General features: G+C 38.7%; 1 protein-coding gene across 9 annotated transcripts in view; it reads right to left on the reverse strand.

Moving 5' to 3' along the window:
* The window catches only part of LOC131956060 (1-phosphatidylinositol 4,5-bisphosphate phosphodiesterase beta-1), a 71892-nt gene that overhangs the window by 21616 nt on the left and 37784 nt on the right, over positions 1-12492 (reverse strand). For 8 of the 9 annotated variants that reach the window (XM_059320417.1, XM_059320414.1, XM_059320418.1 and 5 more), the window contains exons 5-15: positions 10695-10835; positions 10395-10528; positions 9376-9460; positions 7594-7694; positions 7056-7222; positions 2974-3120; positions 2617-2774; positions 1775-1854; positions 1352-1436; positions 1083-1167; positions 515-538 (exon numbers count right to left, since the gene is read on the reverse strand). In XM_059320417.1, coding sequence (XP_059176400.1) covers positions 515-538; positions 1083-1167; positions 1352-1436; positions 1775-1854; positions 2617-2774; positions 2974-3120; positions 7056-7222; positions 7594-7694; positions 9376-9460; positions 10395-10528; positions 10695-10835 — 1207 coding nt within the window. The remainder of the gene's footprint in view (positions 1-514; positions 539-1082; positions 1168-1351; positions 1437-1774; positions 1855-2616; positions 2775-2973; positions 3121-7055; positions 7223-7593; positions 7695-9375; positions 9461-10394; positions 10529-10694; positions 10836-12492) is intronic. The other variant, XM_059320419.1, reaches the window with a different exon arrangement.

A 12492-nucleotide genomic window follows, 5' to 3' on the forward strand; every position in this document is an offset into this window, starting at 1 on the left:
AAATTGAAGGGTCACTTCAAAACTTAAGTAGCAAATGAATGAGTTATGCACTCACTTTTTACCTTTCTTTTTGGCTGTAGATTATATGCAATTTTGTTTAATTTATCAAGTAACTTTTAATATAATTTTAAGCTGTATTTGGTTTAAATCAAGAACTGTTTAACATCTGGCTAGAAATGCAAGATCTGGTTAGATTACAACATGTGGCCAGTTTGCCCCTGGCTGTTCTTCAGCTTTTGATATAAATATTAAATTATATTTTACCATAGCACAGGTTAAGGTTTTCAACAAGGATTTGTAATCCCATCACCAAAAATAGCCTATGACAATCAGACTTGTAGGATTAATACAGGTAATATTGTTAATGTGTATTTATACAATATTTTGGCATGCAAAAAGCCAGTTCTTCTCTGGGTACAGCAGCTAGTATACATGGATCATAGACTTGATGAGTGGCCCCCCTTTAATGCAAAGAAATTAGACTAGTGGTGAGATGTAAAAGAGACATGCTTACCTCTGTTCTTGCGAGAGGTCTTTTCTAAAAACAAACATCAAAAATGCAGAGTAACCAGACAACATTTAGCAGTGAGAGAGTAAGGCAACCATTCAACAAAAAATGTTGGGACACATGCACTATTTAACACCAGCCACACTACAACACTTGTACAACATTTCAGATGGCCAGCTGTTGTTTTTATGTAACTTATGTCAGAGAATTAGAGTGAGCAGTGCACATGAGTTTGATGAGCACTGCTTGAAGCACAGCTACAGTATCCAAGATGCAAGAGTGACAGTGAGAGCATGCACAACACTATTTAACATTGATCAGATAAAGCAGACACTGAACTATGGTAGGACAATCTACTCAATGCTGTAAGATTTTTTATATCAAGTTTCTAAAAAAAAAATTTTCATTAGCTTGAAGTAATTTAAAAAAGTTTTTTTTTATTTACTGGTTGAAAAAGTCAAGATCTTTTTCATTAGATTATATTAATTAAGTCTGGATGTTCAAGCTCTATGACAGACTACCAAAACAATAGGAGTTGACAACAATCAGGAACAGCCAGAGTTACAGCTCTTACCTCGGTGGAAATGTTTCTTCTTGTTTTTGATGATGATTTTTCTTTTTAACTGAGTAGGGCTGGGCAATGGGATGTCTTGTTTCAGCTGACAAAAGGAAGTTAAAAGAAATATAATTTAATTGAGCAAACTGATAAAAAAATCATTTAAAGAATAAGTGTACCATCTTTATTGTAACAAATTTCATGTTTTGTAACTTCATGCTAACACCAGTGTGCACGTAACAAAATGTTATGTAACACCTCACAAGTGTAGTAAAATCTGTACTCACTGGATTACTGTCCAGAGCATTTATAAGCAACATGTCCCCAAATATTGTCCTGCAGTAATTGGCCATCTTTGCTTGTTGTTTTGGACTAAAAAGGTAAACAAAAGGTGCAAAGGTAAACAATATTTTTTTTTCTAGCCTTCAGTTAGGTGGCAAGTGCTTTGGTTACCATCATTTATTTATTAAATTGATTTAGCTTCAGCATAGAGAAAGATTACATCATGTGACTAGTGACAATTATTAAATTGTTCAGTTGTTGCATTAAAAAATGTCTAAACAAGCAAGTGACTAATCAGAAAGAAAAAATAAATTGTTCAGTTGTTGCATCAAAAAATGTCTAAACCAGCAAGTGACTAATCAGAAAAAATAAATTAGATTGTTCAGAAGGAGCCTAAAAATTATCTCATGAGACTAATTAAAAATTACCTGCAGTGATTCTCAAAAGAGAGAATAACAGGATACTCTGAGGTTTTGAAAGCACTCTGTGCTATGGCTTCTATAACATCCTGTGAAGGTAAGTTAGACAGGGTGGATTAGTTGAGTGACTTGTCAGTGTGTGAGACAGGATGGATTAGATGAGTGACTTGTCAGTGTGTGAGACAGGGTGGATTAGATGAGTGACTTGTCAGTGTGTGAGACAGGATGGATTAGATGAGTGACTTGTCAGTGTGTGAGACAGGGTGGATTAGATGAGTGACTTGTCAGTGTGTGAGACAGGATGGATTAGATGAGTGACTTGTCAGTGTGTGAGACAGGGTGGATTAGTTGAGTGACTTGTCAGTGTGTGAGACAGGATGGATTAGATGAGTGACTTGTCAGTGTGTTAGACAGGGTGGATTAGATGAGTGACTTGTCAGTGTGTGAGACAGGGTGGATTAGATGAGTGACTTGTCAGTGTGTGAGACAGGATGGATTAGATGAGTGACTTGTCAGTGTGTGAGACAGGATGGATTAGATGAGTGACTTGTCAGTGTGTGAGACAGGATGGATTAGATGAGTGACTTGTCAGTGTGTGAGACAGGTTGGATTAGATGAGTGACTTGTCAGTGTGTGAGACAGGATGGATTAGATGAGTGACTTGTCAGTGTGTGAGACAGGATGGATTAGATGAGTGACTTGTCAGTGTGTGAGACAGGATGGATTAGATGAGTGACTTGTAGGTGTGTGAGACAGGGTGGATTAGGAGTGACTTGTCAGTGTGTGAGACAGGGTGGATTAGTTGAGTAACCTGGGCATGAGATGATGGTAATCCTGCAGTAAATGTTTACCTTGAACAGAACTTCAGTGCACATGGTGTAGCCGTGGGTTATGATGGGCTCCATGTCCGAGTCTTTACCATCCCAACAATCCAGCTCCACACATCGGCAGCCACTGAGCAAAACTTGGTGGTACATTTCCACTGAGGACTTGCCAGTAAACTGGTGGCCTGTTCAAACAAAAACTAAACTTCATTTGTACTTAGACCAGATTTTACAAGGATTGTTGTCCTCAATTATAAAAGTACAAGCTAACCTGGTAGTTCAAGTCCTAAAAGCTGTTCTCACTTATAAAAAATCCTAAAAGATTGCTGTTCTCACTTATAAAAGCACAATCCTAAAAGATTGCAAACAAAAGTGGCCTCTGACCTGTCAAATAGGTGTTGTGGGAGGAGTTTATAAAATAATGTGCCAGGGGTTGGTCCATGTCCTCACTGATGTCCAGCTTGTCTGGGGGGATCAGGTTGTTGTCTTCACTCATGAGGAACTTGAGAAAGCCTTCCTGAGACAAGTGCCCTGAAACAGCCAAGACATGATCATTTTTGTGTCAACACCTGCAAGCTGTCAATCTATTCATTAAGTCAGGAGTAAAGCTCATTAACAAACTAGACCATCACCACACAAGCTATACTTGTTTACAGTGTGCTTATACTTTATATTAAAGTATATTCCTGTACTAGCATTGATCTAACTGCGACTAGCTAACTGCAACAATGTGCCTAGGCTGGTAGAAATATGTCTACATAGCTCTGGTCTACGTGCCATCCAGATCATGCAGTCACAACATCTCATCTATACTAGCAGCCTTCATGCTTCAAGGCATTCAAATGTTAGTTCTCTAATCAGGCTAATTAAGCATGCAATACATGGAATAATTGATTGTCCATATTTATTTGCAGGAGATTTTACTAGTGTTCTATATTTTTGGTGATATTATTTTCTTTAAACTTAGAAAGCCAAAACTAAAATCATGCACTTCCAAGCTGGCAAATAATGTGGAGGGAAAAATTTGAGATCCTTCAGGTCAGGTTATAACATCTAAAAAGGAAAATAGAAAACAAAAACACTCCAAGACTTGGAACAACTTGCAGACAAGGGGCTGATGAGCTGCCTTAGTCAGACATTCAACCTAGGGCTGTTACATCCCATAGGTAATGCCGAGACATATACAGGTAGATATACTGAAACAGCACATTCAGTTTGATGACTGGTGTAGAGTCACCAGGTGGACAGCTGAATACTTATTTTATTGGTTGGGACATGGATTGGGTCATAGCTGATACTTATGGGGTGGTTGAGTATTTATCATTGAATTCTTGGCATTGAGTCATAAAGTTTACTGACAAGATTATAAAACTGCTAAAAGTCATACAGATGACTGATAAGATTATAAGACTGCTGAAATTCATACAGAAGACAAATGGCAGCCTAACAAAATATAATAGCCTGTTAGTCATCTCTGGTTAAGTCATGCATGTTACATGAAAAGCTATTAATGTTGGAGCAAGTCATATAATGCTTAAACTACAAGTGTGTGATAAAAATCAGTGCAATAATATAAACAAATATCAATACAACTATAGGAGAAATTGCAAGGGTATTATGAATGACGTTGGTTATATTAGGGGAATTCGTTGATATTTAGTTTTTCACCAGACAGCTCTACTCATGTTCATGTGGTTTGGCAAAGGATATTGATTACAAACATTACATAACGAGGAGAGAAAATGGTTATATAATAGTCAATATGCTAAAATTTTAAACATCTTAGTTCAAACTATCTCTAACATTTAAGTTATTTTTTAACAAAAAGCATTCAAATGGACTTGTTAATTATCACAAACAATTTAAGATGAATGCATTCATGCCAAGTAGCTAAAGGTCTAACAGGTAATGGGGATAAAATCAAAAGGTGAATATTTGCCATTGGGGTCTACCTACACGAGCTGAACACAACAAGATTCTTACCTTTTTCTGAAATAAAATAGAAAAGCAGTTAGTTATTTCATTAAATTACAGAAAAATAAAGGGACATAACGGGGTTGGGACAGTGGTTTCTGTCTAGTGGGGTTGGGACAGTGGTTTCTGTCTAGTGGGGTTGGGACAGTGGTTTCTGTCTAGTGGGGTTGGGACAGTGGTTTCTGTCTAGTGGGGTTGGGACAGTGGTTTCTGTCTAATGGGGTTGGGACAGTGGTTTCTGTCTAGTGGGGTTGGGACAGTGGTTTCTGTCTAGTGGGGTTGGGACAGTGGTTTCTGTCTAATGGGGTTGGGATAGTGGTTTCTGTCTAGTGGGGTTGGGACAGTGGTTTCTGTCTACTGGGTTGGGCAATGGTTTCTGTCTAGTGGGGTTGGGACAGTGGATTCTGTCTAGTGGGGTTGGGACAGTGGTTTCTGTCTAGTGGGGTTGGGACAGTGGATTCTGTCTAGTGGGGTTGGGACAGTGGTTTCTGTCTAGTGGGGTTGGGACAGTGGTTTCTGTCTAGTGGGGTTGGGACAGTGGTTTCTGTCTAGTGGGGTTGGGACAGTGGTTTCTGTCTAGTGGGGTTGGGACAGTGGTTTCTGTCTAGTGGGGTTGGGACAGTGGTTTCTGTCTAATGGGGTTGGGACAGTGGTTTCTGTCTAATGGGGTTGGGACAGTGGTTTCTGTCTAGTGGGGTTGGGACAGTGGTTTCTGTCTAGTGGGGTTGGGCAATGGTTTCTGTTTAGTTAACAGAATTTTCAAAAACTGAAGTGCAGTGAATTCGTCATGCTGAGACAAATGGTGAATCAAGAGCAGAGAATTGTGAGGAGTGAGTTTTGTCAGTGATGTTTTAAATAGAAATTGCATATTAAGGCAAAAATGATAATAGATAATAAGGCTTTTTACTTTTATTAAATTCAAAGTAAGATCTAAAACTATTTTAAAAAGAAATAATCTATTTAAACATGGGTAGCTGAGTGAAACCAAATGACTTCTAGAACATTCTTCACTACAGACAAACTGGCTTAATACATTTTGTGGTGCATGTAGCACACAGAATAAGTTTGTAGGTGTAGAATAACATTTAAAAAATTAAACTGGTCACTGTTGTAAGTGCTAGAAAAAGTTTCTTGATTTAAAACAACTAAAATAATGAAATGAAAAAAAAAAAAAATGTTTAAAACATCTCAGCAAGATGTCTTCAATAGTAACAAGGACATAAGGATGAACCCAACATCTCAATGGTAAGAGGGACACAAAGATGAACCCAACATTTCAATGGTAAGAGGGACACTAAGATGAACCCAACATCTAAATGGTAAGAGGGACACTAAGATGAACCCAACATTTCAATGGTAAGAGGGAGACAAAGATGAACCCAACATCTAAATGGTAAGAGGGACACTAAGATGAACCCAACATTTCAATGGTAAGAGGGACACAAGGATGAACCCAACATCTCAATGGTAAGAGGGACACAAGGATGAACCCAACATCTCAATGGTAAGAGGGACACAAAGATGAACCCAACATCTCAATGGTAAGAGGGACACAAATATGAACCCAACATCTCAATGGTAAGAGGGACACAAAGATGAACCCAACATCTCAATGGTAAGAGGGACACAAAGATGAACCCAACATCTCAATGGTAAGAGGGACACAAAGATGAACCCAACATCTCAATGGTAAGAGGGACACAAAGATGAACCCAACATCTCAATGGTAAGAGGGACACAAAGATGAACCCAACATCTCAATGGTAAGAGGGACACAAAGATGAACCCAACATCTCAATGGTAAGAGGGAGACAAGGATGAACCCAACATCTCACTTTCACAAATTCTCCATCATTTATATCTTCTCTGCAGAACTATTTGCTTCAATAACAATATGATTCAATTATCTTTCTTAACAAATCATGAAAAATATTCAATTTTTAATGAGCTCACACTAAACTGGACATTCACCATGACATCAAATGCATTTTATAAAATTATAATTAAGTTGTAGTAGTTCAGGATAAACATCAGTAGAGTACAATGTAATTAAGCTGTAGTCATTTTAAGACTTATCATCAGCTAATAGGATTAGAATTTTATGACAAGACATACTCGCCAGACACACTAAAGAGGCTAATCATCAGACAGGAACATGAGACATACTCGCCAGACACACTAAAGAGGCTAATCATCAGACAGAAACATGAGACATACACGCCAGACAGACACACTAAAGAGGCTAATCATCAGACAGAAACATGAGACATACGCGCCAGACAGACACACTAAAGAGGCTAATCATCAGACAGAAACATGAGACATACTCGCCAGACAGACACACTAAAGAGGCTAATCATCAGACAGAAACATGAGACATACACGCCAGACAGACACACTAAAGAGGCTAATCATCAGACAGAAACATGAGACATACTCGCCAGACAGACACACTAAAGAGGCTAATCATCAGACAGAAACAGTGTGAGTACCTTTCTGTGCCATCCCAGACTTGTTCTCATACTTGTTGATCAGCTGGTCAGCCTGGGCCAGCGTGTAGTTGGGGTACAGGATCTCATTCAGCCGGGGGTCGCGCTGGTACTTGTTCAGGAAGTCACGGAACTGCTGGCTGGTCAAGTAAGGTTTTTTCTTGGCACCTCTGTCAGACAAGTTTTAACAATCATCATGTGCCAACATCATGGCTCAATGTTCATCACACCTGACAACATCATGACTCAACATTCATTCATCATACCTGCCAACATCATGACTCAACATTCATTCATCATACCTGCCAACATCATGACTCAACATTCATTCATCATACCTGCCAACATCATGACTCAACATTCATTCATCATACCTGCCAACATCATGACTCTTCATTCCTTATACCTGCCAACACCTTGCCTTAAAACAATAAGACCTACATCCGGGGATTTTAGTTTTTTTTATATTAACACAAATCTTACATATAACTAACCTATTATCTGAATTTTACAAAGTGCTACAATTTTAAAAGCTACTTACAATTCATCAAATATTTTGTCAACCTCAGTTCTACCAACCAGGTGCCGATAAAAATTGAAGAAATTATCAAAAGTAAATTTTTGAGGGTTAATGGCATCAGCCTGGAATAAGATTTTATCAGTTACAGTCTGTGGTGAGTTTATCTGTTACAGTCTGTGGTGAGTTTATCTGTTACAGTCTGTGGTGAGTTTATCTGTTACAGTCTGTGGTGAGAGTTTATCTGTTACAGTCTGTGGTGAGAGTTTATCTGTTACAGTCTGTGATGAGAGTTTATCTGTTACGGTCTGTGGTGAGAGTTTATCTGTTACAGTCTGTGGTGAGTTTATCTGTTACAGTCTGTGGTGAGAGTTTATCTGTTACAGTCTGTGGTGAGAGTTTATCTGTTACAGTCTGTGGTGAGAGTTTATCTGTTACAGTCTGTGATGAGAGTTTGTTACAGTATGTCTGTGGTGAGAGTTTGTTACAGTATGTCTGTGGTGAGAGTTTGTTACAGTATGTATGTGGTGAGAGTTTGTTACAGTATGTATGTGGTGAGAGTTGTTTGTATGTGGTGAGAGTTTGTTACAGTCTGTGGTGAGAGTTTGTTACAGTATGTATGTGGTGAGAGTTTGTTACAGTATGTATGTGGTGAGAGTTTGTTACAGTATGTATGTGGTGAGAGTTTGTTACAGTATGTATGTGGTGAGAGTTTGTTACAGTATGTATGTGGTGAGAGTTTGTTACAGTATGTATGTGGTTAGAGTTTGTTACAGTATGTATGTGGTGAGAGTTTGTTACAGTATGTATGTGGTGAGAGTTTGTTATAGTATGTATGTGGTTAGAGTTTGTTACAGTATGTATGTGGTGAGAGTTTGTTACAGTATGTATGTGGTGAGAGTTTGTTACAGTATGTATGTGGTTAGAGTTTGTTACAGTATGTATGTGGTTAGAGTTTGTTACAGTATGTATGTGGTGAGAGTTTGTTACAGTATGTATGTGGTGAGAGTTTGTTACAGTATGTATGTGGTGAGAGTTTGTTACAGTATGTATGTGGTGAGAGTTTGTTACAGTATGTATGTGGTGAGAGTTTGTTACAGTATGTATGTGGTGAGAGTTTGTTACAGTATGTATGTGGTGAGAGTTTGTTACAGTATGTATGTGGTGAGAGTTTGTTACAGTATGTATGTGGTGAGAGTTTGTTACAGTATGTATGTGGTGAGAGTTTGTTACAGTATGTATGTGGTGAGAGTTTGTTACAGTATGTATGTGGTGAGAGTTTGTTACAGTATGTATGTGGTTAGAGTTTGTTATAGTATGTATGTGGTTAGAGTTTGTTACAGTATGTATGTGGTGAGAGTTTGTTACAGTATGTATGTGGTGAGAGTTTGTTACAGTATGTATGTGGTTAGAGTTTGTTACAGTATGTATGTGGTGAGAGTTTGTTACAGTATGTATGTGGTGAGAGTTTGTTACAGTATGTATGTGGTGAGAGTTTGTTACAGTATGTATGTGGTGAGAGTTTGTTACAGTATGTATGTGGTGAGAGTTTGTTACAGTATGTATGTGGTGAGAGTTTGTTACAGTATGTATGTGGTGAGAGTTTGTTACAGTATGTATGTGGTGAGAGTTTGTTACAGTATGTATGTGGTGAGAGTTTGTTACAGTATGTATGTGGTGAGAGTTTGTTACAGTATGTATGTGGTGAGAGTTTGTTACAGTATGTATGTGGTGAGAGTTGGTTACAGTATGTATGTGGTGAGAGTTTGTTACAGTATGTATGTGGTGAGAGTTCACAGTCTGTACCTTCCCCGCATGAAAGCCAACACCCTCCAAAGCCTTCTCCACCTTCTTCCTGTCCTCCCTGTTGCTGGCCACACTTTTCACAATGCTGAGAAACAATTACATTAAATATCAGGCATGTCTTTCTCTAAAGTTCTTCACAGCATTTTTATCTAGCTATCTGTTGACAAAGTCTATCAAAAGCAAATATTAGGGGATCAAGTTCCAAATGTTTAGGACCACTGTATAATTAATAGTTAATGCCCAAGAAATGTCATTTAGCAGCTGAAATGGCACATACTTGTGAAATGAATTGAGTGTTCACTGGTGCAACATGAAGGCAGGGACATTCAAATAAATGCCATAGGAATCTCTGGGCTTCATTAGCTATCAATAAATGACAACTTTGTTTTCACTCGTGGCAGATCAGTGAATGCTTGAATAACTGGCTGCAAGCTAACAAATGCCACAACCAACACGTGGCCAGGCTTTCACTTCCAAACTGGCAGCCCAAGCTTTAGTTTTGGGACATGCCAGATTTTTAGCTGGTCAAAAGAAGGGTCCAGCTGTCTATGCTGGCAGCTATTTGTTTTAGATCAGTCAAGAAGCTTTTAATGTTAAAACAAGTAGATGTGGAAATAATCAGTGAATGTGTACTCAAGTAGTAGTAACTAGGACTAGGTAAGGTACAGTGGTGTCACTAGATCAGGTGTCAACTGGTGCCTTAACTCAGCATGTTACCATTACACCCTCCAATATATCTTTATATATATATATATATATATATATATATATATATATATATATATATATATATATATATATATATATATATATATATATATATATATATATATATATATATATATATATATATATATATATATTTATATCAATATATACACTTATACATATAATATTTGAAAGCTCAATTTAGTTCTCAGGTGTACTTTACGTATTAAATAATTCAACTCTGAGAAAGGTTTAGTAAGTTAATGATTTAAGACAGGCAAAGTTGGTAGACCCCTGCAACACAGTCTTACTTTTTCATGGAGACTTTTCCCTCATTATTGAGCACTAAACTAAAGCGTGTGTACTGCTTGTCCAGGTAGGTGAGAGCACTGCTGTTTAATGCCAACAAGTTGGTCGAGTATTTCAGCAGCTCCTCTGCCCACTCCTGAAAGTAAACACAGAACCATCACAAGGTGAACCACTGACCAGAAGATATTCAAACATTTCAGACGTACACAAACTTACCTGAGCTGTTTCTTTAACACAGAACCATCACAAGCTGAACCACTGACCACAAGATATTCAAACATTTCAGACGTACACAAACTTACCTGAGCTGTTTCTTTATTGGCACAAACAAAATTTACTATCTCCAAGTTGACCATGTCAGATCCATACACAATGGTGATCATCTTGTCTTCTAGAGGAATATCCATCTGACCAATGCCTAGAGATTCTCTCAGCTTGTGGTCCTGTCAACAAATAAGTCAGGTTTAATGATCCATTGGGCAGTTACAGTTTAGTTCAGGTTTCTTGACCTCAGCATTTGAAGGAATGGTGGTCAGCACTATGCTCGCCACCTTTCCCTAATGTGAGTCAGATACCCATCTTGACTCAGGGATGGCTGCACTCCTGAATCTAGACTGTGATCTCAACTCAAAACCTTCAAACTAGCGGTCAAGCACTCCATGAATCTACTAAAATGTCAATAAATAGTCAAACATTAAAGATTCTAATGTTGGAACTGATCTATTTCATACCATAGAAATATGTGACACTTCAAAATTATAGGGGTTGGGGGACTGCTCTAAATTTTTTTAAACATCAATGTAAAATAATTCTGAAATTATAGTGAAATAATAAAAAGCTCCACTATTATTCACGCTGTGTTGTTAAGAGTGTGGGGATAGAGTAGAAGTAGCAAGTGACCCAATGTACCTCAGTGTTGACACCACACTATTTTCTGAACTGGGACACCCCACCCCCCCCCCCCACCATACACACGGCCTGCTAGGTGATACGGCATCCAGTTTGTAGTACACCCTCTCCTTATGACGCAATACAGTGATACTCTCTTCACACCTCCACCTTGTAAAAAAAAAAGAATGAAGTCGTGCCCCCCCCCCCCCCCCCCGCGACACGGTGTCGAGTTATCTCCCGTAGTGACACAGTAGGAAGTTATCGCCCCTGGTGCGTGGCGAGGTGGCGCTGTGTTGACATCCCGTGCCTAAGCAATTTGTGCTAAAACAGGCGCTCATGAACAAGCCTGATGCCTCTGTGGGCCGGTCGATAAAAGCTGACATGTCCAATCTACAGACAGCCGATAGAAAAATACAGCTAAATAAACCTCATCGGCGTACGTAGATTTGACATCATTTGAAGGCGAACCCCGGGCACTGACGTAATGTAAGGACAGACATAAGGAATTAAAACAAACCATGCCAAGAGACGGAGAACATATGGTGTTGGGCTAGTCTTGCTTTGTTTACTAACAAAAGGGACAATGAAGAACAAAACAAATGCAATGAAATATTATTATAAATTGTAGACAGCCGGTCAGATGTCCAAGTGTCCGGCCTAACCCGACCATGTGTTGCTATTAAGGCCTAAAAGTAGATTTGCATAGTCTTAGTCCAGCATGTAGATCAAGGTCGCTCCACCATTTGGAGAAATCTGGTGGCCAATGGTCCACACCCCACCACCTTATAAGTTCTTCCAGGCATCTCTTCGGGGGTGGGGGGGGGGGGCACTCCGAAATTTTTGCCATTGTCGTTCCCCCTTCCGGGAGGAAAAAAAAACAGCTTAAGTTAAATATGCAGGCCCGTCAACCCACCCAAACCCCCTGTACCCCCGCGCCATCTAATATGCATGAAATATGCAGACACGAGTTATTTCTCTAGTGCAAGCGGCAGTCGACCACAATTAACTGAAACATAATTGTGTGGATAATTAGGTTAAAACAAATATCAAAGACAATCAAAAATGTCATTTTCAATAATTTAGGATGGTCACAAAATGGCATTTAACTGATATAAAAGACGAGCAGATGTTTTATATATAAGATGGACGGAGAATGTCAGAATGCTTTATAAATATAATAGAAAGAGCATGTCAGAATGCTTTATAAAT

Source organism: Physella acuta, unplaced genomic scaffold (genome assembly GCF_028476545.2).
Source record: "Physella acuta isolate Inbredline_101_S28 unplaced genomic scaffold, ASM2847654v3 ptg001126l, whole genome shotgun sequence".
Lineage (NCBI taxonomy): Eukaryota > Metazoa > Mollusca > Gastropoda > Physidae > Physella > Physella acuta.